Source organism: Orbicella franksi, chromosome 4 (genome assembly GCF_964199315.1).
Source record: "Orbicella franksi chromosome 4, jaOrbFran1.1, whole genome shotgun sequence".
In the NCBI taxonomy this organism is placed as follows: domain Eukaryota; kingdom Metazoa; phylum Cnidaria; class Anthozoa; order Scleractinia; family Merulinidae; genus Orbicella; species Orbicella franksi.
In genome coordinates, this window is record NC_138148.1 from 25,765,220 (window position 1) to 25,792,405 (window position 27,186).

General features: G+C 37.4%; 1 protein-coding gene and 2 long non-coding RNA genes across 4 annotated transcripts; all 3 read left to right on the plus strand.

Annotated features, from left to right (window-relative positions):
• The first annotated feature begins 6,595 nt into the window (after positions 1–6,595).
• LOC145485263 (uncharacterized) lies at positions 6,596–8,587 on the plus strand. 2 transcript variants are annotated; one of them, XR_014049171.1, is made up of 3 exons: positions 6,596–6,718; positions 6,873–6,986; positions 8,401–8,587. It is a non-coding gene; the product is annotated as an uncharacterized LOC145485263 (long non-coding RNA). The 2 variants fall into 2 exon arrangements; XR_014049170.1 differs by having other exon boundaries at positions 6,596–6,986.
• A 7,913-nt stretch (positions 8,588–16,500) lies between these two features.
• Positions 16,501–19,247, plus strand: LOC145485258 (uncharacterized). Its single transcript, XR_014049164.1, has 4 exons — positions 16,501–16,606; positions 16,750–16,878; positions 17,033–17,146; positions 19,059–19,247. It is a non-coding gene; the product is annotated as an uncharacterized LOC145485258 (long non-coding RNA).
• Positions 19,248–22,421: 3,174 nt separating this feature from the next.
• Positions 22,422–25,139, plus strand: LOC145485186 (histamine H2 receptor-like). Its single transcript, XM_081463887.1, has 2 exons — positions 22,422–22,788; positions 23,938–25,139. Exon 2 carries the CDS (start codon positions 23,963–23,965, stop codon positions 24,878–24,880), a length of 918 nt encoding a protein of 305 aa, XP_081320013.1. The 5' UTR covers positions 22,422–22,788; positions 23,938–23,962; the 3' UTR covers positions 24,881–25,139.
• The last annotated feature ends 2,047 nt before the right edge of the window (positions 25,140–27,186 follow it).

A 27,186-nucleotide genomic window follows, 5' to 3' on the forward strand; every position in this document is an offset into this window, starting at 1 on the left:
TGCTTCAGCCCGTGGTGGTTCAAGTACTTGTTTTGTTCTGGAACACGTTGCTTTTTAAGCTTGGTTAGATCTTCGCACAACTCAGTCCAAGGATAATCCTCATATGATTTATCTTTTGCGTCCCTACTTTGCATCCCTTCTGCTCTCCTTTTCCTTTTAAATTCCAGCACTTCAAGATGCTGAAGATAATCCACCACAAACTTTGATTTGACAATAAACTTATCTGCAAATAGAGCAACGCTCTCTGGGTCAGATAAAACCAGCCTGCCACCTCCATGCTCTTTCTTCGCTTGGACCCTTGGCTGCCAGTCATCTGGATCACGCCCTTCTTTGGGGGTCTTCTGGTAGGAGAGGTAGTGGTATTCCGGTAGGCAGGAATGGTCAGGAACTGGTTTAGGATATCTTTCTATGGGTGATCCAGTCCATTCACAACAAAAAGAACAAATTTCTCCTACCTTTTCTTGACAGGACAACTTTAGAAACTCTCTGTAGTTCTCCCCCTCCTCATAGTGCTCATTCATAAACTTCTCAATCTTACGGAAGTAACAGTAACCTGGAACAGAGTCTTTCCTTGCTCCTGCATTGTGATACTGAACCAAGTACGAAGTGTTGTGAAAAAACTGGAAATCTGTTGATGTGTTGTGTGAAACACATTGTTACATTTAATTTACAGATGTCTTTATTTGGAAGGTTTTTACCTCTACTCTAGTGATAGGCATGTATAAATGTTGCCCTGTCCAGGTAAAACAAAAAGCTACGAGTGTTCTCAAATCTTGCAAATAGTGGATTACTTTTTATAAATTTTAGCATACTTGTTGTGGTTTAAATTTATCTATGGTTTAAAATTTCTTAATTTTCAAGGTAAAATGGGGTTGACTAGCCTACACGACTTTTACGGTTTGTGACATTTGTACATTTACCGTTCTCTGTTCGGTCACTCGACCTTTCTCGTCGCTTCACTCGTGTTCATGAAGGGCACTTCATGTTGTGTAATAAGGAGGAATTGAGTGGAGTTGAGCTGTTAGATCGTGCTATGGCAAATTTTTACAGGTCATAGGTCTGCATGGTTTCCGCTGTTATCTGCATGTCGACTCGTTGAGTTTGACACCTCTGTAATTTGCCATGTGTTTATGCATTGTTTAGGCTCATTTCTATTGCAAGATATGCTTTTAAATCTCCATGAATTTGCTTTTGAGGGACAAAATATGAAATTTACCGTGAACATGTTGCTTACTTGCATTCTATATTGTGACGCCGGGCCCGGCGGTGATTAGAACTGTTTGCAAGCACAGTAGGTAGATCGTTATCACGGATATCATATTTGTTCTCCTACGATTTCCTTCGGAGACGCCGTATCTTTACTTTGAGAAAGCTATACGTTTGTCTAGAGACATTCCTATGTTTCTTGCAGCTATCTGATCGAGCTTGTGTTTCTCTTGCTCGATGTATAGGTTTATTCCTCCTTTTTATTTCCTCCTCTTTTGCAAACCCCGTGTTTAAAATGGGGTTGATGCTATACCTTGAGTGCGTATTTTTGCTTTAAGCTCCTTGACGTTAGTTGAGTGCTGCTATGTCTTGCACGATGTAGAACGGGGCACGTCCATAATAATCGTGAAAGAGGCTCATTCCAAAATGCGCAATAATGGCGAAAGCGACGAGTCGTTTAAGAAAAGGTTTACAGCTGAACGATCCAGGCAGTTTGACATCTTACAAGCAAAAGAAGCAATCTTTCTAAGTGCGGATGGCTGTTCAGAAAGGGCGAGTGAGTTTTCCAAGCCGGGGTACCAGTTGAAGCCCAGTGATGGAAGAAAACTGAACTTCTCCATCAAAGAACACAGAGCAATGGTGGAAAAGTTGAATGCTACGATTCCACACTCTTTCAGTCCAATGGGCTTGCTTTAAAGCAGGGCGAAGAATTTGCCCACAGTTTTAATGTAAAACAGATAAAATTTATAGAAGCTAAGTTGACGAAGGTCACGCAGGACATGGAAGCACTAGAAAATAAGAAGAGCAATTATAACAGCATAGTCAAGGGCATACTCAAACAGCACATCAACAAAAGGAGAAGGAAAAAAGAAAACCGCAGAAAGTCAAATGAAAGAAAGAGGAAGCGGACTGAAAACAACGTCCAACGAGTTTATGGAATCTGTGTTGGAAACCCGCTAGGAAATGATCTTCCACAATGCCTTGTGTACCCTCCTAGAACGGCCATCCCGGAAGAGTGTATTGAAGTTGAGCATGTTGCCACGTCGTTATTTAGAAGAGATGGGCCATACATCGCACAGCTCTTGGAAGGGAATTATTTCACCAATGCTGCAAGAAGCAGAATCACCACCAACCTTGAGCAGGAAGTCAGAGATTATGTTTACACCTTCATGTACCCTGAAGAGTACACTCTGACGGAAAGCATTGCTGCTTCTTGCAGCATTGGTGAAGGAGACTCCCATAGCAGCACAAGCGGCGACGAAGAACTCGACGACAGCGAAGATGAAGATGACTGCCAGTGAAAGTTGCATTCGAAAATAACAGTGTTAAATACTTCTTTTCAGTAGCTACAAATGCTTTTTGTCGCCAAACGTTTTTTTAAAGCAAATGGAAAGTTTATAATAAATTTGTATCCTGCCTTCTATGTTTATTCTATAGCAATTTTTTTGATATTCAAACATCATGCCATTTTAAAGTTTTACTAAAATATTTCACGTGACCCCCCCTTTTTCCCTTATTTTTTTGGGATGGCCCCCCCTCGAAAGCCATTTTTTTTCGCATGGCCCCCCCTCAAATCCCACCAGCCCCCCCTACCTTATAAAAAATGAACGGTCCCTAAGGTTTACAAAATTTCAATGGACAGAGGCCAAGAGCTATAAATTTGTGGTACAAACACTGAACAAGAATTATTCGCTTATAAAATTAGATAAACAAAAACGTATTTTACTTTATTTTTTCACTCCATCAAATTTATCTTATATTTCAGGGGCACCTTAGACATTATTTCCAATAAGATAATAACGTGCTCGTAAACACTCTAAACAAAACTGACTTAGCTTTCCTGTTAAAATAACTCACAAATTTATTGAAGAAACTTATTAAGAATTCAAAAATTGTCATGACCAATATCTGAATAAGTAGTAATAAAATTAACAGTTAAATTTGACGTCGTCAGTATAGATTAGAATGTTTTGCAGCAGGTAAAGAAAACGGGCCAATAGTTTGAAATCACAAGGCCTTTCAAATAGCATCAACTTAAAAGAAAAATAGTGTAAGTAGCTTTACGAAGAAACAGATTGACTGTGTGTCACAATTGTCAATAAAAAAAACCCTCGGGATAGCAATCTATCAAAACAAAGCTTTGACAGTCAAAACAAGCAAATTGGTATTTTTAACATGCCCTTCTTTCAAAGGCAATTAAGTAAGCGTTAGTGCCCTCTTTATCATATTTATTTTAAAGCCGTCCTCGTGATTCTCAGTTACTCCATTTATCCTGAATCAAATTTGTTTGAGAAAACAAAACATGTCGCAAAAGCACATGTCAAAAACTTAGTAAACTGAATAAAAGACAGCGATATTTTTGACATGTTAAATCCACCAATGAATGAAACAATCAGTGATATTTCTTATAAAGATTCATAAGTTGGCGGGCTAAACTAAGCTTGAAATCCCTGGCTTTGATGGTACTGGTTTTAATTACGTCAAACACTTTTATCTGATCCCAGATATACTTGTTTCATAGCTTGAACAGATGGGTATTAAAATTAAACTTGTATACCTTAAGAGAAAAGCCTTAAGTTAATTTTACCCGTGGAATTTTCTCCGCTAATTGGCACGTGCGTTTCGATTTTTTTACATCTCACAACAGATTATCCAAATGTGTTTACACCTAATAACAAGCTAGTCAAATCTCTCGTCTGCTTGTCTAGGCTTGGGTAAATCTGGATTTACACATCAAAGGCACACAATATCAACTATTGTTTTATCGCTTAAACAACAATCTAGCTTGACGTAGATAAATAGCGATTCATGCTTTGCCCTGATGTTTAGGTTTAGTTTTAATTCGAGAACAACTTGAACAGCTTTTAGGGATATCATTTGTTGCAGTTTCATCATTTTGAAAACATCACAAGAAAGCCAAATTACTGAAATGAGAGTCTACCGACTTACAAGGTGAGCAATTACTCCATCCCAAAGGATTTTATAGTCAACGACTAAAATCAGTTTTACATGTCGCAAGGAAACTAAATAAACTTGGATAAAGCGGCGAATGATGGATGTAATCACTAATATCAGTAGTCAATGATTGCTGAAACATGTAAAATAAAACAGGTATCTAAAGCTGGTGTGCGTGCCCGCTGCCTGGTAGTGGAAACATTAAAAATCGTATGGGAATAAAACAAGAATATATTCAATAGCTAATTATACAAAAACCTTTTTAATAACTCTGTTTCAGTTGACTTGCATTGTATGTCTGTCCACGGGACAAATGTAGCTCTATTTCGCTTTCAGTGAGCATTTTTTCACTACTTTGTTCTTCACAATTTTCCCTCTTGGCAGCAAGGATCTTCAGGCTATGCGCTTGGGATGGCTGTTCCCATGAACTTTTAACTACAATAAATATCGTGTATTTGTTTGGCTGGCCCGTGTGTGTGTGCACAGGGTACAGTCGATTGCTCTCCGCTCGTTGTTTTTGCGCCCGCTCCGCGCAGTTATGCAAGAAAATAAATACGCGAAATTGACTCTATTTCCTTAACGAGAAGCCGTTTTAAAAATTTCTTCTTGTTAATATGGTAATTGCTCTACTACCAAAGCTTTGTCTTTTAAAAAATCGAAAGAGAGTTTAATAATTTTTGTCAAGTAAAGATATAACGTTTTTTCACTCAATTTAGAATTCGCAATGCATGATGATTCTCGCCGCCCAATTTTTCGTTGGTGTCAAACAATAGGCGGCTAAAATCTTTATCGTTCGCAAATTTCCAATTATAAAACCTCGTGAGAAAGCATCTAGTCTAAAAGTTTTATATTTCCCTCTAATAATTAGAGATGAAGTTTGGAAGTTGGATATTAATGGAAGGAAAGGCAAGAAGCATTCCAGAATAAAAAAGAAACGAGATTTGACATACGCAGTGCAGTTGAAAACGTAATGCCAGTTTCACCAAGCCGATACCACCGCCCCATCTCCCCCACCACCCAACCAAGCGTTTGTTTGTCTCTGACAACAGGTGATCCAAATAGTGAATTTTTCCTCTGACAAGTCAAAGCGCTTGATTTCCTCTCAAAGCTTTAGCTGTCTTTAGCTGGCTTTAGTACATTTGGAATAACGAAAATTCTTCCAGGAAGCCAAGTTCATAATCAGATAAAGGACTGTGTTAAGCGCGCAAGGACAGCGTTGCGGATAGACAAAGTTAGCGGGGCCAGTAATTGGCTGGATGACCAAATTAAATAAAAATACCCCGTGTTGTAATTGTGTTTTCTCTTTTTTGTTTCTTTTTTGTTTTCTTTCTAGGAGGTTTTCAGTGTCTGTAGAACTCCCAGTTTATACAACTTTGGTCTACAAAATGACAGAAAAAAGTGGTATGATTGCGTGCTTAATAAAATTCCCTTTATGGCAGCCGGCACGACATGGCTGAATGAGCGACATCAGATAATTCAAAAACAGCTTCCGCCTTAAAATAATTTAAATGTAAATGTAGAAAACCTTTTCAACGCTATTTTAAAATGTCGGAACCTTTTTAACTCGTTTTCAAAACATTGTTAACGAGATTATTAACGGCGATCCAGTTATTGAACAATGTATTCTAATGATCAATAAACTTGGCATGTCTTTATCCTATGTGAAGTCTTTGTAACATTTGGCCTTGTGGAGTAAGAATCTTTTGTTAAGTGAAAATATAAAACAAAACAATAAAAATAAAACGCAGGAATTTAACAACGTCTTAGCTTTTAAGAGAGACGTAACAAGATTGTTAACAGCGATCCAATTATTGGACACTGTGTTCTAATTATCAATAAACTTAGGGGCATCTCTTTATCCTATGTGAAATCTTTGTCACATTTTGCCTGGCAGAATAAGGATCTTCTGCTCAATGAAAACATCGAGAAAAAAAAAAAAGAAAAACAAAAGAAATTGAAATAAGGACGCGGGAATTTAATAACGTCCTATGTGTTAAGAGATACTACTTAAAATATGCACGAGGCCTAGAGGAGATGAGAAAATATTTGCGCGCCAGACATTAAATTGTTTGGTAGTCGATGAAACCATGTTAGCATTTAGGAATGCTTTTAGCGTGCACTGTCATCCATAATGCAAAAGACGCTGGCATTACGAAAACACATAAATTACACTAGGTCTACAGGAAATAAATAAGAGTGCCAGCCTGCAGTCTTCGTCAGTACTTGAAGAAAGTATCGGATATCTCGCCAGACCCGTCGTCACAAGTTTCAATTGTCAAGGAAAAGGTAGGACATCAAACAGTGCTTCTGTATTTTGGCTTGTGTACAGATGTTGACAAATGTTTTGTTTTTAGAGGGTCCTTATGGATCAAATTAGAACATTTGCTCCACTTTTTTTTCTCACCTTTGTCCTGTTTTTCTGTTGTAATAAAGAAAGCTATGGAGGCGAAGCTTTGTTTGTGCTTAATGTTGATTATTTTGGGGACCCTTACCGTACAAGGAGCACTCCCAAGAAACAAGAAGAGGAATCCCTTGGACGTTTTTGCCAGGCAACCTGGTGAGTGTCTCTTTGGTCCATTGATGATGGCTGTTTGTTGTTAGAACTTTTTTAAGAGTAGTGGACATGGCAACTAAAATGTAATGCAATTCTTAGTTTGTGCGGGATCGACCCCTTGATGACTAACAAACGAACGACCTTTTCTTGTTTACAGCCTGCTCGGGATACTGTACCGCTCTTTTGCCTTGCCAGCCACCCTATTTTTTTTGCAATGAATACTGTGGGGATCCACATTTGCCGTCATGCTGCTGCGGCGTACCTAACTGAGGTATGAATTCAAGGAATATAACAAAGTAACACTTTCACCACCCAAACCCCATTTCTTTGCTCTTCCGCTCTAATAATTAATAAGTTGTCAGCCGATGTCGTAGGCAGACAGAAATTCTTACCGAGTTATTATAAGAGGAAAATGACACTTCTCAGTTTCATATCTGCTTATTTTTGTCTTTCTCACATAGTCTCCTACAGAATCCTGAAACAAACAAAAAACTTCAAATTTTTACCTAGGCGAGTGCTTCAGTTTCCCTATGACTAGCTACGGCCATGGTTGTAAGAATACAAAAGTGACACGAAGCAAGCTTAACTACCTTGCCGCTCTAGCTGTAGGATAAAAACACGTATTTGAATTTATGGACAGAAGAAGCAACCAATCGATCAATATGATTCACAAGAAACTGTTTAAAATTCGGTGATCCACACCGCTCACTAAGTTACGTTCTGTCTCTAGGATTCATAGTGATATTCAGCCCCAAAGCGAAGCAAACTCGTGGAAAAAGAGGAGTTGTATCGTATCCCGAGTCAAGTTATTTTTTCTGTTTTATTTCTTGTTCTTAATGTCTGTGTAAAAATGGTTTACCAGATGTACAAGAATAGCCAAAGGATTGATTCATTTGTCACTGCCAATTGCTAGAGTCATATGATTCGCAGCCGCTTTTCAAAGAAGTAAACATTCCACGGTGTCCATTGATTTTTAAATAACACCGAGAAAATTGACGTAGAGAATGAAAAAATTAGCATTTCGCCGCTCTCACGCCATCTTGCTGCATCCTTGTATGGGAAAACATACAGGAATAAAATAAAAAAAAAAATAGACGGGGAGGCTCAGTGAGGAATACCGCGATAGTTTCCAGGCTTTTATCGTTTCAAAATGCCAAACGAAATCTTATTCTCGCGATCGCGTCTGCCGTGAAAAACTGTTTCGTGTTCAACTTAAGTGGCATTTTTTTTTAGAACAAGTACATAGTTAAACGATACCATAAAGGAGAAAAGATGACATTAACAAAATGGCTCCAACTTGACTCGCGCTACGATTTAGCTCGAAAAAAGAGACATTTTGGTTTTAGAGATGATCTACTTACATTTAAACGTGCACTTGTTGGGGTAGAAAACTTATTCAACAAGTCATGCGAAAGGGTACAAACATAAAAGAACTGGTGGCTATTTCATCTGGCACAAAGGCTAATGCGAAAATAGGACCGAAACTTAAATAGCCTCGTGCTCATGTTGCCACATAAAATTGTTTGTTACGCGCAATTAAGACAACTACGAAACTCCGCATGCGTAATCAGTGTAATGAAACAATGAGCCTGACCAACATAACGTGGATCCTCAGCAGAGTAGATTACTGACATCATACTGGTGTATAACCCTGGATAATTACAAGTTCTCTTTTCTTTTTCTAGGAAATGATGGCGGCAATGATGCTTCATCAATGGAATGACGGCCTTAACTTAGTAATAGAATGATTAGTTGCTAAAATAAGGGCTGAAGAAATTACTGAATAAATGCGGGTAATGAGTAAATACGGTTATCTTAAAAACTTAACGAAAGTGTATCAAGGGGATAAATAAAGGCTGAATCATTCAAAAACATTTCTTTCGCGTCCATTATTTATTAAAACAGCAGGTATAAAAGAAAAGTGAATCAAAGGGACCCAATGAAAATTTTGAGACGCAACGTTATTGACTTCTCTCAGCAAAAGAATAAACAATTTTGATAACAGAAGGACATTTTGCGAAGTTGAGAAAGTTAATTTAGACTTTCTAAAGTGTTCGGCTTTGTTGAAGTGCTAGTTCGGCTCAGAAAGAAAAACGACAAAACAGCATGATTGAGAAAGACGTATCCTTTAAAGATGAAACAAAGCAGAGGCCAAAATCGCTGAAAGAAACCATTGACCAGATAGTCCCCATAACATGAATTGTGCTATTTTTAGAGCAAACTGCGCCATCACATTAGGTACACACGCATGTGCTACTGGGAGTGAAGACTCCGCGTTGATAGAAATGAGAACAATGGCGTCCGAAATCAATTTGTTAAGCTGATATTAAACTGTTTGAAAGTAGTCTCCATTCCAATTTTAACTCGAGCCCTTGTGTGTTGATAACATCCTTGACAGTGACTCAGAAAGCGGGGATCATGCAAGTGAGTTCTTTTCACTCTCCTATGTAGCTATTTGCTTTCCAGTATAAATTGATAGCGTTCTATCACGAATGCCGCTCTCTGATTGGCTACGCTACTGACTATCTATATAAACAATAGCCTCCATTCGGCGGGGAAATATGCCTGGATATTTGTCCGCGGACATTATCCGGGGCCCGTTTCTCGAAATCCCTGGAATCTATTCGGGCCCAAAAAGCTATTTTTAGTTAATCGGTATTTAAAGACAAAGATGTGTATTCGCCTGAAACTTCTTGTATGAAGAGCACCTCTGTTCGTATTAGGAATATATATATATGAATGAAACAGCTCTGTAGTCAAAAGGTTTGAGATTTTGCTACGGATTTTGCTACGCCTTATTTATATTATTTTCTTTTATATTTTCACATAACAGAAGATCGTTATTTTAATAATTATTTTAATAATCTCGTTTACAACGTTTTCAAAATGTGTTCAGAAGGTTTCCGATATTTAAACAAATTAAACAAGTTCTAAACATTTACATTTAAATTATTTTAAGGCGGAAGCTATTTTTAAATTGTCTGTTGTCGCTCATTCATCCATGTCATGCCGGCTCCCGTAAAGGGAATTTTACTGTAAGCACGCAATCATAGCACTTTTTTCGCTTTTCTTTGTAGACTTAAGTTGAACAAACTGGGAGTTCTGCAGTCACTTAAAACTCCCTAATTGTAAGAGAACAAAAAGAAAAAAAAGAAAAAAGAAACAAAACGAAAAAAAAAAAAAAAATCGTTGCAACACGCGGGTATTTATGTTAGGTCATCCAACCAATTACCGGTCTCTCTTACAGGGCTCAACTTTGGTTATCCGACGAGACGCAAGTGCTGTCCTTTTATGCTGAACACAGTATTTTATTTCTATGTTCTCTCAAACGTTAATGAAGAAAGAGAAAACAAATTTCAAACTCACACCTAGAGTTGACCTTATATCTTCCAACCTTATATGGACGTAGCAAACAATGGTCGGGGCAAACCGAAGTCATCACCAAGCAACTAAAAGGGGTGAAAAAACGTTGCGATAACAATGCATGGGCTAAACAAGATGACGAAGAATCCGTCACCGAGATAAATACAAGGGGAGCAAAATCGCTGATATTAGCAGGGAAAACTGAGGAAAAACAAAATAAATAAATAAAGTAATAATAATAATAATAATAAAAAGAGTTTACTTGTTGGTCATGCAGTCAGACAGTGGTATAAAAATTGCTACTGCTTACAGACAATCCATTTTCCAAGTTGAGTGGCTCATACACTTTGAATAAAGTATTTTGATACTTGATTATCAACTTGGCTCTCTCGAAGAATCTTCGTTACTCGAGATGTACTAAAGTCAGCTAAAGACAGCTAAGGCTTTGAGAGGAAATCAAGCGATTTGACTTGTCAGATGAAAAATTCACTATTTGGATCGGCACCTATTGTCAGAAACAAACAAACGCTTGGTTGGGGAGGTGGGAAAGATGGGGTGGCGGTATCGGCTTGGTGAAACTACCATTACGTTTTGAACTGCACTGCTTTTAAATACACTTGCTTTATTCCCATACGATTTTTTAAAATGTTACGGCCATCGGGCATGCAGCTTAGGGAACGCACACCGGCTTTATATACCTGTGTTATTTTACACGTTCCAGCAAACAGTGATTCTTGATCTTGGTAATAAAATACATTATTCGCCGGTTTACCCAAGTTTATTTAATTTCCTTGCGACTTGTAAGAGTGATTTTAGTCGTTGTGTAATATCTCAGTTAAATCACAACTGTGAAAATAGGAGAATAAGTCGAAAAAAAAAAACGATTTATAGAAAAATATATCGAGTTAAGAACCCTAAACTTCTCGCCGTCGCATCTAAACAAAACCGGCTGAACGCTAAAGAGTAATTAAGTCTGCAGCGGGCTTACAAAGCTTTATTTTGCTTACAATATGAAGCATGTCAGAGATGGATGTTTGGGATAGAGTAATCGCTCACCTTGTAAGTCGGTGGACTCTCATTTCAGTAATTTATGGCTTTTCTGTAATGTTATCAAAATTATTAAACTGAAACTAATGATCCCTAAAAGCTGTTCTAGTTGTTCTCGAATTAAAACTAAACCTAAATATCAGTGCTACGCATGAATCGCTATTTATCTGTATCAAGCTACATTTTGGTTTTAGCGATAAAACAATCGTTGACATATATGGTTTAGTTTGATGTGTTAATCCAGATTTACCCAAGCCAAGATAAGTAGTAAAGAGATTTGACTAGCTTGTTACCTGGTGTAAACACTTATGGATTATCTGTTTTCAGATGCAAAAAAAAAAAAAAAAAAAAAAATGAAACGCACGTGCCAATTAGCGGAGAATATTCCTCTGGTAAAAAGAAATACAGCTTTTAATGTCCATCTGTTAATGCCACAAAGCAAATATATCTGGAAGCAAATGAAGATACAGCGAGACGCATGTACAACTGTTACCATAACTGCCTTTGGAACATGAGCATTTCAAAAATACCTATTTGCTTGTTTTGACTGCCAAAACTTTGTTTTGATAGATTCCTATCCACATTGTCTATTTTATTGATCCGTGGGACAAACAGTTTAATCGGGGTCTTGCTTCGTGAGTGTTTTGCGTGAGGCTACTCACGATAAACGTTCGCTAAACTTGCGATTTCAAACTATAGGCCAGCTTCTCGTTCTCGTTGTTAAGAGTTTTTGTAGAATAAAGAATGAAATCTTTCATTATGATTTCCTTTGGTAGATGGGACAGTAATATGGGGAACTCAACAAGATGCGAACGGAAATTTTTTCTTCTATGTAATTAAACGGGTATTGCAATTTTGCATGACTTGTTCAAGACCGGGAAATAAAAAAATTCACTCTCCGTATACCATATTTCGTTCTGTTTGATGGCCGGGCGTTTCAAAGGACTCAAGCCTGGGATCAAACCAATGTTTCTTCAGCCATATTTACTTCAAGTCTTTTCATCAGTCGCTCTGTAATTTTTCGAAACATCGCCTTAGAGCGAGTGTAACAGCGCAGGCGAAAAAGTGTAGCCTGATCGCCGATTAAAAGAACCCTTTTAATTTTGGCTTCACCATCTTGAACGTAAAGGATATATTTCGATTTATCTAGCCATATATCAATTAGTCGATAACAACTTGATAACAACTTGCACTTGCATATACCAGATGTTGACGTACTGTGGAGCGAGAAACGATAATTTACACTTTGATGATCAAAGTAAACAAGTTAATTTCTTGTTTTCAGTCGAGTTGTATTCTGAACTAAATAGAAAACAGTTTCTCCGTGTTTCTATGAGTTATAGAAGCAACGGGGAAAGTTTGGTACAAGCTATAATCTAATCGTTTTAGTATAAATCTACTAGTCGTTCAAAAATTTAATCTAAATCCTCTTCAAAGACACTTCGAAAGCACAAAGAAGGGGCTCCTAGCGCACGCTGCTACGCTACTCACTATCTACAACAGAATAGATAGTGAGTAGCGTAGCGAATCAGAGAACGGCATTCGTGATAGAACGCCAGTAGATTTATACTAAAATTCGATAGAAACATGAGCCATGTTTTCTATTTCTTATTTACCATCTGCAGTTCCTCTCGGAGAAATTCGCGACCGGCAATGTGTTTATAACCAAACATAAACCTGACCTATTCAGACTTAAATTTGACTGCTTTAAACGTGAATTTTATCTTAATCTTTTTTGACATATATGTATAAGGTTTACAAAATTTCAATGGACAGAGGCCAAGAGCTATAAATTTGTGGTACAAACATTGAACAAGAATTATTCGCTTATAAAATTAGATAAACAAAAACGTATTTTACTTTTTTTTTTCACTCCATCAAATTTACCTTATATTTCATGGGCCCCTTAGACATTATTTCCAATAAGATAACAACGTGCTCGTAAACACTCCAAACAAAACTAACTTAGCTTTCCTGTTAAAATAACTCACAAATTTATTGAAGAATCTTATTAAGAAATTGTCATGACCAATATCTGAATAAGTAGTAATAAAATTAACAGTTAAATTTGACGTCGTCAGTATAGATTAGAATGTTTTGCAGCAGGTAAAGAAAACGGGCCAATAGTTTTGAAATCACAAGGCCTTTAAAATAGCATCAACTTAAAAGAAAAATAGTGTAAGTAGCTTTACGAAGAAACTGATTGACTGTGTGTCACAATTGTCAATAAAAAAAACCCTCGGGATAGCAATCTATCAAAACAAAGCTTTGACAGTCAAAACAAGCAAATTGGTATTTTTAACATGCCCTTCTTTCAAAGGTAATTAAGTAAGCGTTAGTGCCCTCTTTACCATATTTATTTTAAAGCCGTCCTCGTGATTCTCAGTTACTCCATTTATCCTGAATCAAATTTGTTTGAGAAAACAAAACATGTCGCAAAAGCACATATTAAAAACTTAGTAAACTGAATAAAAGACAGCGATATTTTTGACATGTTAAATCCACCAATGAATGAAAACAATCAGTGATATTTCTTATAAGGATTCATAAGTTGGCGGGCTAAACTAAGCTTGAAATCCCTGGCTTTGATGGTACTGGTTTTAATTACGTCAAACACCTTTATCTGTTCCCAGATATACTTGTTTCATAGTTTGAACAGATGGATATTAAAATTAAACTTGTATACCTTAAGAGAAAAGCCTTAAGTTAATTTTACCCGTGGAATTTTCTCCGCTAATTGGCACGTGCGTTTCGATTTTTTTACATCTCACAACAGATAATCCAAATGTGTTTACACCTAATAACAAGCTAGTCAAATCTCTCGTCTGCATGTCTAGGCTTGGGTAAATCTGGATTTACACATCAAAGGCACACAATATCAACTATTGTTTTATCGCTTAAACAACAATCTAGCTTGACGCAGATAAATAGCGATTCATGTTTTGCCCTGATGTTTAGGTTTGGTTTTAATTCGAGAACAACTTGAACAGCTTTTAGGGATATCATTTGTTGTAGTTTCATTATTTTGAAAACATCACAAGAAAGCCAAATTACTGAAATGAGAGTCTACCGACTTACAAGGTGAGCAATTACTCCATCCCAAAGGATTTTATAGTCAACGACTAAAATCAGTTTTACATGTCGCAAGGAAACTAAATAAACTTGGATAAAGCGGCGAATGATGGATGTAATCACTAATATCAGTAGTCAATGATTGCTGGAACGTGTAAAATAAAACAGGTATCTAAAGCTGGTGTGCGTGCCCGCTGCCTGGTAGTGGAAACATTAAAAATCGTATGGGAATAAAACAAGAATATATTCAATAGCTAATTATACAAAAACCTTTTTAATAACTCTGTTTCAGTTGACTTGCATTGTATGTCTGTCCACGGGACAAATGTAGCTCTATTTCGCTTTCAGTGAGCATTTTTTCACTACTTTGTTCTTCACAATTTTCCCTCTTGGCAGCAAGGATCTTCAGGCTATGCGCTTGGGATGGCTGTTCCCATGAACTTTTAACTACAATAAATATCGTGTATTTGTTTGGCTGGCCCGTGTGTGTGTGCACAGGGTACAGTCGATTGCTCTCCGCTCGTTGTTTTTGCCCCCGCTCCGCGCAGTTATGGCTGTTCCCATGATTTTTAACTACAATAAATATCGTGTATTTGTTTGGCTGGCCCGTGTGTGTGTGCACAGGGTACAGTCGATTGCTCTCCGCTCGTTGTTTTTGCGCCCGCTCCGCGCAGTTATACAAGAAAATAAATACGCGAAATTGACTCTATTTCCTTAACGGGAAGCCGTTTTAAAAATTTCTTGTTGATATGGTAACTGCTTTGCTACCAAAGCTTTGTCTTTTAAAAAATCAAAAGAGAGTTTAATAATTTTTGTCAAGTAAAGATATAACGTTTTTTCACTCAGTTTAAAATTCGCAATGCGTGATGATTCTCGCCGCTCAATTTTTCGTTGGTGTGAAACAATAGGCGGCTAAAATCTTTATCGTTCGCAAATTTCCAATTATAAAACCTCGTGAGAAAGCATCTAGTCTAAAAGTTTTATATTTCCCTCTAACAATAAGAGATGAAGTTTGGAAGTTGGATATTAATGGAAGGAAAGGCAAGAAGCATTCCAGAATAAAAAAGAAACGAGATTTGACATACGCAGTGCAGTTGAAAACGTAATGCCAGTTTCACCAAGCCGATACCACCGCCCCATCTCCCCCACCACCCAACCAAGCGTTTGTTTGTCTCTGACAACAGGTGAATTTTTCCTCTGACAAGTCAAAGCGCTTGATTTCCTCTCAAAGCTTTAGCTGTCTTTAGCTGGCTTTAGTACATTTGGAATAACGAAAATTCTTCCAGGGAGCCAAGTTTATAATCAGATAAAGGACTGTGTTAAGCGCGCAAGGACAGCGTTGCGGATAGACAAAGTTAGCGGGGCCAGTAATTGGCTGGATGACCAAATTAAATAAAAATACCCCGTGTTGTAATTGTGTTTTCTCTTTTTTGTTTCTTTTTTGTTTTCTTTCTAGGAGGTTTTCAGTGTCTGTAGAACTCCCAGTTTATACGACTTTGGTCTACAAAATGACAGAAAAAAGTGGTATGATTGCGTGCTTAATAAAATTCCCTTTATGGCAGCCGGCACGACATGGCTGAATGAGCGACATCAGATAATTCAAAAACAGCTTCCGCCTTAAAATAATTTAAATGTAAATGTAGAAAACCTTTTCAACGCTATTTTAAAATGTCGGAACCTTTTTAACTCGTTTTCAAAACATTGTTAACGAGATTATTAACGGCGATCCAGTTATTGAACAATGTATTCTAATGATCAATAAACTTGGCATGTCTTTATCCTATGTGAAGTCTTTGTAACATTTGGCCTTGTGGAGTAAGAATCTTTTGTTAAGTGAAAATATAAAACAAAACAATAAAAATAAAACGCAGGAATTTAACAACGTCTTAGCTTTTAAGAGAGACGTAACAAGATTGTTAACAGCGATCCAATTATTGGACACTGTGTTCTAATTATCAATAAACTTAGGGGCATCTCTTTATCCTATGTGAAATCTTTGTCACATTTTGCCTGGCAGAATAAGGATCTTCTGCTCAATGAAAACATCGAGAAAAAAAAAAAAGAAAAAAAAAAGGAATTGAAATAAGGACGCGGGAATTTAATAACGTCCTATGTGTTAAGAGATACTACTTAAAATATGCACGATGCCTAGGGGAGATGAGAAAATATTAGCGCACCAGACATTAAATTGTTTGGTAGTCAATGAAACCATGTTAGCATTTAGGAATGCTTTTAGCGTGCACTGTCATCCATAATGCAAAAGACGCTGGCATTACGAAAACACATAAATTACACTAGGTCTACAAGAAATAAATAAGAGTGCCAGCCTGCAGTCTTCGTCAGTACTTGAAGAAAGTATCGGATATCTCGCCAGACCCGTCGTCACAAGTTTCAATTGTCAAGGAAAAGGTAGGACATCAAACAGTGCTTCTGCATTTTGACTTGTGTACAGATGTTGACAAATGTTTTGTTTTTGGAGGGTCCTTATGGATCAAATTAGAACATTTTCTCCACTTTCTTTTTCTCACCTTTGTCCTGTTTTTCTGTTGTAGTAAAGAAAGCTATGGAGGCGAAGCTTTGTTTGTGCTTAATGTTGATTATTTTGGGGACCCTTACCGTACAAGGAGCACTCCCAAGAAACAAGAAGAGGAACCCCTTGGACGTTTTTGCCAGGCAACCTGGTGAGTGTCTCTTTGGTCCATTGATGATGACTGTTTGTTGTTAGAACTTTTTTAAGAGTGGTGGACATGGCAACTAAAATGTAATGCAATTCTTAGTTTGTGCGGGATCGACCCCTTGATGACTAACAAACGAACGACCTTTTCTTGTTTACAGACTGCTCGGGATACTGTACCGCTCTTTTGCCTTGCCAGCCACCCTATTTTTTATGCGATGGATACTGTGGGGATCCACATTTGCCGTCATGCTGCTGCGGCGTACCTAACTGAGGTATGAATTCAAGGAATATACAAAGTAACACTTTCACCACCTAAACCCCATTTCTTTGCTCTTCCGCTCTAATAATTAATAAGTTGTCAGCCGATGTCGTAGGCAGACAGAAATTCTTACCGAGTTATTATAAGAGTAAAATGACACTTCTTTCATATCTGCTTATTGCTGGTTTTCAGTGTCACGCCATTCAAAATAGATCAAAATAAAAATCAAAACCGGTCAATAGATAAAGTCCAGAATCTGGAAAATGAAAGAAGGTAAATATACAAAGACTCTCGCCAAAATTTTGGTCACGGCAATTTTTCTTATGTGAGATATGCGGAGAAATTTTTTACCCAAATTTATAGAGATTTGTATGGAGACGCCAAGCTGGTGCCCATCCGTATGGGCACCAACATGGCGGCCGGAAACCATCAGAAACATCTGTCACTGAGTTTTGCTACAAAAGCGTGAATTTATCCCTCGAGGAACTCTAAAACATTAAAGTAATACTTTTTCTATGACATGAACTGTTCAGATAGCCAGGTTTCCCGAAATAAGTCACTTTTTTAAATCATCATGACATCTCTCTAAGCCGTCATGTAAATGCCGCGTCACGCAAAAGCTTAGAAATTCAAGCATAGTGTATCGCAAAACCAAGAACCCATTCGGAGCGAAAATTTGTATGAATATTAGTTTTCAGCTGCTCTTATACATCATTTAAGTAAAATCTCAGGAAGATCAATAGTTCTGTAGTTCGAATTCTAGTGACGTCATGTGAAAACCAGCTATTTTTGTCTTTCTCACATAGTCTCCTACACAATCCTGAAACAAACAAAAAACTTCAAATTTTTACCTAGGCGAGTGCTTCAGTTTCCCTATGACTAGCTACAGCCATGGTTGTAAGAATACAAAAGTGACACGAAGCAAGCTTAACTACCTTGCCGCTCTAGCTGTAGGATAAAAACATGTATTTGAATTTATGGCCAGAAGAAGCAACCAATCGATCAATATGATTCACAAGAAACTGTTTAAAATTCGGTGATCCACACCGCTCACTAAGTTACGTTCTGTCTCTAGGATTCATAGTGATATTCAGCCCCAAAGCGAAGCAAACTCGTGGAAAAAGAGGAGTTGTATCGTATCCCGAGTCAAGTTATTTTTTCTGTTTTATTTCTTGTTCTTAATGTCTGTGTAAAAATGGTTTACCAGATGTACAAGAATAGCCAAAGGATTGATTCATTTGTCACTGCCAATTGCTAGAGTCATATGATTCGCAGCCGCTTTTCATAGAAGTAAACATTCCACGGTGTCCATTGATTTTTAAATAACACCGAGAAAATTGACGTAGAGAATGAAAAAATTAGCATTTCGCCGCTCTCACGCCATCTTGCTGCATCCTTGTATGGGAAAACATACAGAAATAAAAAAAAATAGACGGGGAGGCTCAGCGAGGAATACCGCGATAGTTTTTTTACAACAAGTACATAGTTAAACGATACCATAAAGGAGAAAAGATGACATTAACAAAATGGCTCCAACTTGACTCGCGCTACGATTTAGCTCGAAAAAAGAGACATTTTGGTTTTAGAGATGATCTACTTATATTTAAACGTGCACTTGTTGGGGTAGAAAACGTATTCAACAAGTCATGCGAAAGGGTACAAACATAAAAGAACTGGTGGCTATTTCATCTGGCACAAAGGCTAATGCGAAAATGGGACCGAAACTTAAATAGCCTCGTGCTCATGTTGCCACATAAAATTGTTTGTTACGCGCAATTAAGACAACTACGAAACTCCGCATGCGTAATCAGTGTAATAAAACAATGAGCCTGACCAACATAACGTGGATCCTCAGTAGAGTAGATTACTGACATCATACTGGTGTATAACCCTGGATAATTACAAGTTCTCTTTTCTTTTTCTAGGAAATGATGGCGGCAATGATGCTTCATCAATGGAATGACGGCCTTAACTTAGTAATAGAATGATTAGTTGCTAAAATAAGGGCTGAAGAAATAACTGAATAAATGCGGGTAATGAGTAAATGCGGTTATCTTAAAAACTTAACGAAAGTGTATCAAGGGGATAAATAAAGGCTGAATCATTCAAAAACATTTCTTTCGCGTCCATTATTTATTAAAACAGCAGGTATAAAAGAAAGGTGAATCAAAGGGACCCAATGAAAATTTTGAGACGCAACGTTATTGACTTCTCTCAGCAAAAGAATAAACAATTTTGATAACAGAAGGACATTTTGCGAAGTTGAGAAAGTTAATTTAGACTTTCTAAAGTGTTCGGCTTTGTTGAAGTGCTAGTTCGGCTCAGAAAGAAAAACGACAAAACAGCATGATTGAGAAAGACGTATCCTTTAAAGATGAAACAAAGCAGAGGCCAAAATCGCTGAAAGAAACCGTTGACGAGATAGTCCCCATAACATGAATTGTGCTATTTTTAGAACAAACTGCGCCATCACATTAGGCACACACGCACGTGCTACTAACAAGACTCCGCGTTGATAGAAATGAAAACAATGGCGTCCGAAATCAATTTTGTTAAGCTGATATTAAACTGTTTGAGAGTAGTCTCCATTCCAATTTTAACTCGAGCCCTTGTGTGTTGATAACATCCTTGACAGTGACTCAGAAAGCGAGGATCATGCAAGTGAGTTCTTTTCACTCTCTTATGTAGCTATTTGCTTTCCAGTATAAATTGATAGCGTTCTATCACGAATGCCGCTCTCTGATTGGCTACGCTACTGACTATCTACATAAACAATAGCCTCCATTCGGCGGGGAAATATGCCTGGATATTTGTCCGCGGACATTATCCGGGGCCCGTTTCTCGAAAGCCCCGGAATCTTTTCGGGCCTAAAAAGCCATTTTTAGTTAGTCGGTATTTAAAGACAAAGAGGTATATTCGCCCGAAACTTCTTGTATGAAGAGCACCTCTGTTCGTATTAGGAATATATATATGAATGAAACAGCTCTGTAGTCAAAAGGTTTGAGATTTGCTACGGCTTTCCGGGTGCGAAAACTTTTCGGGACCTTCGGGAAACGGGCCCCTGTTCCGAAAAGCGAACTTGCGATAGAAATCTCGAGCTCATAATCGTAATTGTTTAGTAAAATTTTAATTTTGGATAATTCTCCTGCTTCTGGTGTTCATTTATTTTCTTAAACGAAGTTATAGTGCGTCAAACTTTTGGACGCAAATTGGCCGAGACATAAAACGCTGATGACGTCATAAAACTTTCATCGGCTCCTGTTTCGAAAAGCAAAATGACGGCCCGCAAAGATGGAGTGTTTAGATATACTTGTGATAAATCTCTAGCCTGCGAGCACCTCACTTTTTGGGCCACCAGACTCCTCTCGGATCGGTGCTCTCGCCCACTCGCTCTTTCCTCGTGCGTTTCACTAAAATGAGAGACTTTTTGCGGGAGGTGCTGCAAAATATCAGAATATCATAATTTTCCTTTTAGTTTGAACGTTGCTCATCGCTACGCGATGGCCTCTCTGCTAGAGGAGCGGTTGCATAAAATTACACTTCACAAAATATCTATGAGGGATCACGTGACCAGCCGATCCTAGGGTCTTTTTCCGCTCCTCTGAATTTCTAAGGAAAAGACCTTAGGGATGAAGTTCTTTTTTTTTTACCCTATTTAGCCTGATCGTTATGCGTTGTTCAGTACCCCACCCGTTCCACCTGCACTCATTCATTTAAAAAGCAATAAAAAATTTTATGATAATTCAAAGCATTCAGAGTTGATTTCTTTTAGTGTTATTCACATGTAGATTATGACGTCGTACAATGCCTAAATGATTTCAAAATTCAAAATGTCCGCCATCTTAGATTTATCATCTTGGATTTTAAAAAAGAATCGGAACTATCAGATCAGCTCCAAATTGATTTGTAAAAGCTCAGAGTAAATATAAAAATTCAAGAAATTTAAAGTAAAATCTTTATAAAATCCAAATATGACAGGTATTTGAACTGTTAGAACGACCTCCAAATTTCAGTGCAACACTGTTTGAAATGTTCATGTTACCTAAACATTACACGGTCAGTCTAATCCATTCCCGAGGTTGGCCACCAAGTAGATCTTCCGCTGTATATTATTACTTAGTTATGTAACAAAATACTCTTAAAGGCTTGTTCCCGGTCAGTTTTGTATCTTTCTATCTATTTCAAAATTAGAGACAAGAACACATTCAGAAACAATGAGGTTATTATTGGATGTATCTCCACTGCGGCTTTGCTAAATATTTTCAGGGTATGAATTAGGGTGCTGCAATCTCAGTTGTCAGTTTTACAGCTTATGTATTTTCGGCGATTTCACAGCACGTCAAAATCTTAGCCCATTTCTCGTTTGTACAATATCAGATAAGTGGTAAACCAGTGAGAAACCCTAACTTATAATTGCACGGTCGTCTTAAAACACTCATCAGACTTGGCGAGACCTGAAAAGTGTTTAGATTGGGTATACCAATAAGCCATTCATATATCTGCTCAAATATTGGTATTTGTGAACAAAAAACCCGTCAATTTCTGCTTTAATACTTATACTTATATTACTATTTTATATCATAATACCAAAACAATTATATCTGTTTGAATAAAATGCGACAGAAATAAACACAAAAAGGACAAACTATTGTACTCTGGGCATGGGCCAATATGAAGATTCATTTTGTTGTGTAGGTATTCTTGTTTGCAACTGTCGCAGATATTCGTATATTTCAATAAGGTTTTATGTTTTTTGCTTTTTCAGCTGCCCTCCGATTTGACAAACTCTCATCTCCCTTTATTTTGCTGTTGCAGCTAAATAGCAGCTTGCAGACGTACCATTTCCACCCGAGGGGCAATGTTTGTTGTCTCGATGGCATCCTGCCCTAGTTTTGTTTGCCTTTCCTCCCTGTATTTGAACTGTAATGATGTTAATCACACAACGAAAGTGTTCTGTGTTTACACAGGAATATCTAAGTGTCCTTAGGTCAAGGCATTTGTGGAAACTTATACGAATTAGTTTGCGTGCTGAAGTCAACAAAACATTTTGGTTGTTTGTTCTTTCTTTTTTTTGCAATTTTTTTTTTTAGCAATTTCGGCTGACTTGAATGCCGAGAATTTTTCTTTGCTATAAATATCTGATATGTCCCAATAAAACCCCAAATTAGGCATTTGTGAGATTTCGTTTCATCTGCCAGGTTTGTGTATATTGCCAAATTACGTAAATGGATATTTTATGCGCAATGGTCTATCGCAATCCGGGATGTTTCGTGTGAGTTATCAACTGTATCACAAACTAGATTTTAGTTTTTATTATGATCAATTGCTTCAAAACTATTACTAAATAGTGAAAAAATAAAGAAAAAATACCGCGTTGATAAACGCATAAACGACGAGTTTACTTTACACAAAACACATACTTATGCCACATTTAAAACACTAACATAAATAATTCAACTTAACAAAGGAAGGACAATATTTGGCTTGGCTAAGTAAATGAAAAATTTCATCGCTTCTGCCGACTCGTAATTATAGATTTAGTCTGTAGCAGCCACCAACAGACAGTCTAGGAAACTGCGGTAGAAACATGAATGGTCGGAACAGTTTTTGGCTTTGTGAGACGGCAGAAACCTGAGAGCAAGTCTCCCCAAGCAGGTAACCTTTGGCACATTTTTCTTTTATAACACTGCCAAGATATTTGTGTAGAAATAACTAGCGAACATACGCATCGCATTTCGAAAGGTTTGCTCAAACAAATACGGAGATTGAACATTGAAGACGTATGATCCAGCTAACAAATCCCGCACGCTTGCTCTCCAAGTTATGAAATTGAAGACATTTGGTTTAGGAAAACAATGTCGTGAATTACAACTATGTACTGCTTCAAATGTACGTACGTTTTACGGCAAACTATTTATAGCGGCAGAACTCCCACTCGTGGTTTTTCTAAAGTTGGGCACAACACTGAGGAATCATCCTTTGAGCATGCTGTAATTGCTTGGAAATAGCTTCAGGAATTGAAGAACTACACGAGTTTCGGGATGAAGTTCTTCTTATAGATCACCTTCGAGGCAAAATTTCTCTGGTTATTATTTAATGTAGCCCAGATCCAGGGGTACTTTAAAAGAGGCATGATCTGTTATAGTGGAGGTAAGGATGGACCTTCTCTTGTTCGCCAAAGGTGTCAAGCTCCTTTAGATCCTTTACATTCCTGCCTTTCTCAACCACTAATTTACAGAAAAAAATTACGATATCAATTTAAGCTAGAAGTTATGATCTCAGTGGGTGCTTACAATATGTGTGGACAAGACGTAATATAATATGGAACTTGATTGGCTGATTGACTGTTAATTGATCGACATGTGATTGATTGATTGATTGATCTGCTCGTTTTTTTAAATGATTGATTGATTGATTGATCGATTGATTGTTTCATTGAGTAATTGGCAGGTACTGAAAAGCTGACTTCTCGTTATTTCAAATTGCTGCCATTGTACTCTCGTTGACCTTCAATGATGTTTGTAGGATCAAGCAGCGGTTATAATTCCCCTACTCACTGATTGATCAATCCAGAACTCCTACCCTGCCGTACCCGTGCGTAACGCCCTGTCACACTGACGGATAACGTCAGGTTGCATGCTTGGTTGTGTTAAATTAGGACACCAATACTGATTTAAACACAAATGAACTACACACCTCTTGTACTAGGGCTCTTTATCCCTCTCTTGTAGAGAAAATTTTACATTCTAGGTGAGTGACGTTACATATATCTTAATTGCTCACCAGGTCTTTCAATTAATTCAGGGAAAAATTTACAAGAGCATCCAAAATGGACTTCAACAATTGGAATATCCTTTGGAGTGCTTGCTTTGGAGTGATGGCTATCATGATCGTTTTCGGGAACTGTCTTTCCATTCTGGTTCTCTTGAAGCGAAGGCTTCGCAAACGTCCTCATTTCTTGCTGATCAGTTTGGCCATGGCAGACCTTCTGGTCGGACTGTTTTCCATACCAATGTACATGATCATGTGGTTCACTCGACAGACGCTGGTTTCTTCACTTGTTTTTGACTGCGTTGATATGTTCACTGGCTTTTCATCGGTGTTTACATTGGTGTTCATTTCCCTTGAAAGACTTAACGCCATTGTTCAACCACTTCGTCATCGACAGTTGGCATTGCACTGTTACTTCATAGCCATAGCAACGCCTTGGATCCTCTCCATCGCTGTAACATCATCTCGAGTGTTGCTAGGGTTGGGCATCATAGACGTCCATCAGTTCTTGTCCGTCATAATAACGAGCCTATCAACTCCTCTTGTGCTAATGTGCATTGCCTATTGCGTCATTTGGAGAAAGGAAGCCTCGCGCCTTTATCACACTTTCAGAGCGAGGAGAGAGACAAGGCTGTCTAAGACAGTGCTTCTTATAACAGGAATGTTTATATTGACTTGGATGCCATTCCAAGTCCTGGTAATTGTGATTGTCAAGTGCACCACATGTAACAACGTGTCTCTTGTAGTTGTCTTTGTAATCAAACTTCTTCAGTTTAGTAACTCGGTTTTGAACTTTTTCATTTATTGTTTCAGAATGCCGAATTATCGCCGAGCATTGTTTTCGTTGTTGCCTAGTTGTAATTGCTGTCATCTCCGAAACGGAGTTGTTCATCCCTTCGTTGAGCCTCAAACGACTAGCGTTACCTTTCTTTCGTTCTCGACCTCAATGTCTGTGAGGCGTAGCCAACAGTCCTAAACAAAATAATAATACGAAGAATGCACCAGTTACATGAACGCATACATTTTACGTGGAAGTAAAAGTTGAGCATTGCTCTTGTGTGTCAAAAAAGGAAACAAATAAATAGAGAAATAAATCGTATAATAAGGCCCCTTCAAATGTTTGAATGGTTGCTGAGGTTGATATTTGATATCACTGACTGCAACTGATCAAAGGGATAGAACGGTTTTCAATTGAGTGTCGAAAGTAATCAGGCAGTTACTTTGGTTTTGGTTTTACTGCGGTTTGAGATTGGCTAAGTAGTCTAATCGGTAAGTAAGTTATTTGTTTTTAGGTTTTACGACACTATTGAAAACCGCTCTATATACTTAATTTAGAAAAAAGAATGTCGTGTTCTTATCAAGTTTGCACGTGTAAAATATTAATGAACTAATACTTATCCGATTTGTAAATAAGCTATCAAAGGATGCTTGAAATTTGAAGCCCGCTAAGGAAAACATGTTTGTCTAGAAAGGCAACGAATTTAGGAAAATAGCAATTTTTAAAACACAATAGCACTCTAAAAAGATGATGATCTTCAGAAGAACACTCAAAGAAAAAAAAAGGTAACAAAAGGCTGTAAATTGTTGAGTGTCACATTCGCTGTCATCTTTCACTACTAGCACAAAGTGAATAGATATCTGTCGTTACTGTACATATTTTGTGTTGATGTTAGTTGTCCAACACTCGTAGGACAGTCCATGCATATACACGAATTGATTTCTATTAACTTGTTACTGTTTTATTGATACTATTATTATTATTAGTATTAGTATTAGTATTAGCATTAGTATTAGTATTAGTATTAGCATTAGCATTAGCATTAGCATTAGCATTAGCATTAGCATTAGCATTAGCATTAGCATTAGCATTAGCATTAGCATTAGCATTAGCATTAGCGTTAGCGTTAGCGTTAGTGTTAGTGTTAGTGTCAGTGGGTAAACCTGCTGTATAAGAATGCCGTATGAATATCTTTAAAAAAATGATAATAAAATTAATGATCTTGCTTTGGAAATTATGAGGTTTTCATTTAACTAATCCGGTGAAAAAGTATTTAAATATTCTTGATGAAGTTGCTAAATAAAATCAGTTGACAAACCAATGACTTTCTTGTTCTTGTCGTTGTCTTTGTCGTTGCCGTTTTTCTTATAATTGCTCGTGTTTCAAACCACCTGGTGATTGCAATTGTTAAGATTCTAGAGGTTGCGTCTAGTTTTACTCAAATGTTAAACACATACATGGTAGTACGAAGCGAGGTGATAAGTGATTCTAACCCTGCACCTAATAACAAATCAATTTCATAGATCTAGTTCACAATCGGTAGCGATTGAAAAGTAAATTTTACTGTTTGTTATCGGTTAGTCATGTGTGGTTAGGATTAAATGTTTAAGATTGCTTCGAACTTTTCCGGCGTTCCCGCTTTATTGATTGTCGTACGTTAATCGTGAACTTATACCACGCCTAGATGACCTCGTATTGGATCTGTCACCTTGGTTTAAAAAAACAAACAAACAAAAAAACTCGGAAATGTCATAACAGTTCTTAACTTGATTTTCCAAAATAGCAACCAAAAAAAAACAAAAAAAACAGAGAAGAAATATGTAAAATTGCCTGAATTGTAAATATTATACAGTCTCACTGTTGGCAACTCTTTGAAGTGCTACTATGATAAAATTCGCATCGCTCTTTTCAAAGCCGTTTTAAAACATTGACAAGTAGTCTGTACGAGAAAAAAAAAAAACCCATTTACTATTTTCAAACATCTCTTTTCGTTCCATAGGTATTGATGATGTGGATGGCGTCATCTACTCAACCAAATTTTAAATCAAATATGTTGAACAAGATATCTCAACCAATTTAAATCAGAAATTTTTTATTCTTTACAGTAAAATTCTACTGCACAAACCTTATTCCAAAATGGCCGCCATTTTAATGTTCTTTTGTTTGCCTTCAAAATTACCCCTTGTTACTTCGTTCTTAAACTCGAAATTCAAAAGAATATTTTCCCTTGAACGAGGCAACAAGGGCTAATTTGCAAGCAAACAAAAGAACACTAAGATGGCGGCTATTTTGGAATAAGGTGTATGTAGCTGTGTTTCACAAATATGAGTTATCATGGTGACATACTAGATTTCAGACCTGGGCGTTCCATTTTGATATTTGTTCATGGTGCCTCATCTGCATGATCCAGTAAGCATATAAATTTAATGATTCCAGTTATTGGCTAGTTCTTAGGTCCTATCGCTCATTACAATCTGGTTGACTGAACCGACTTCCATGGACTT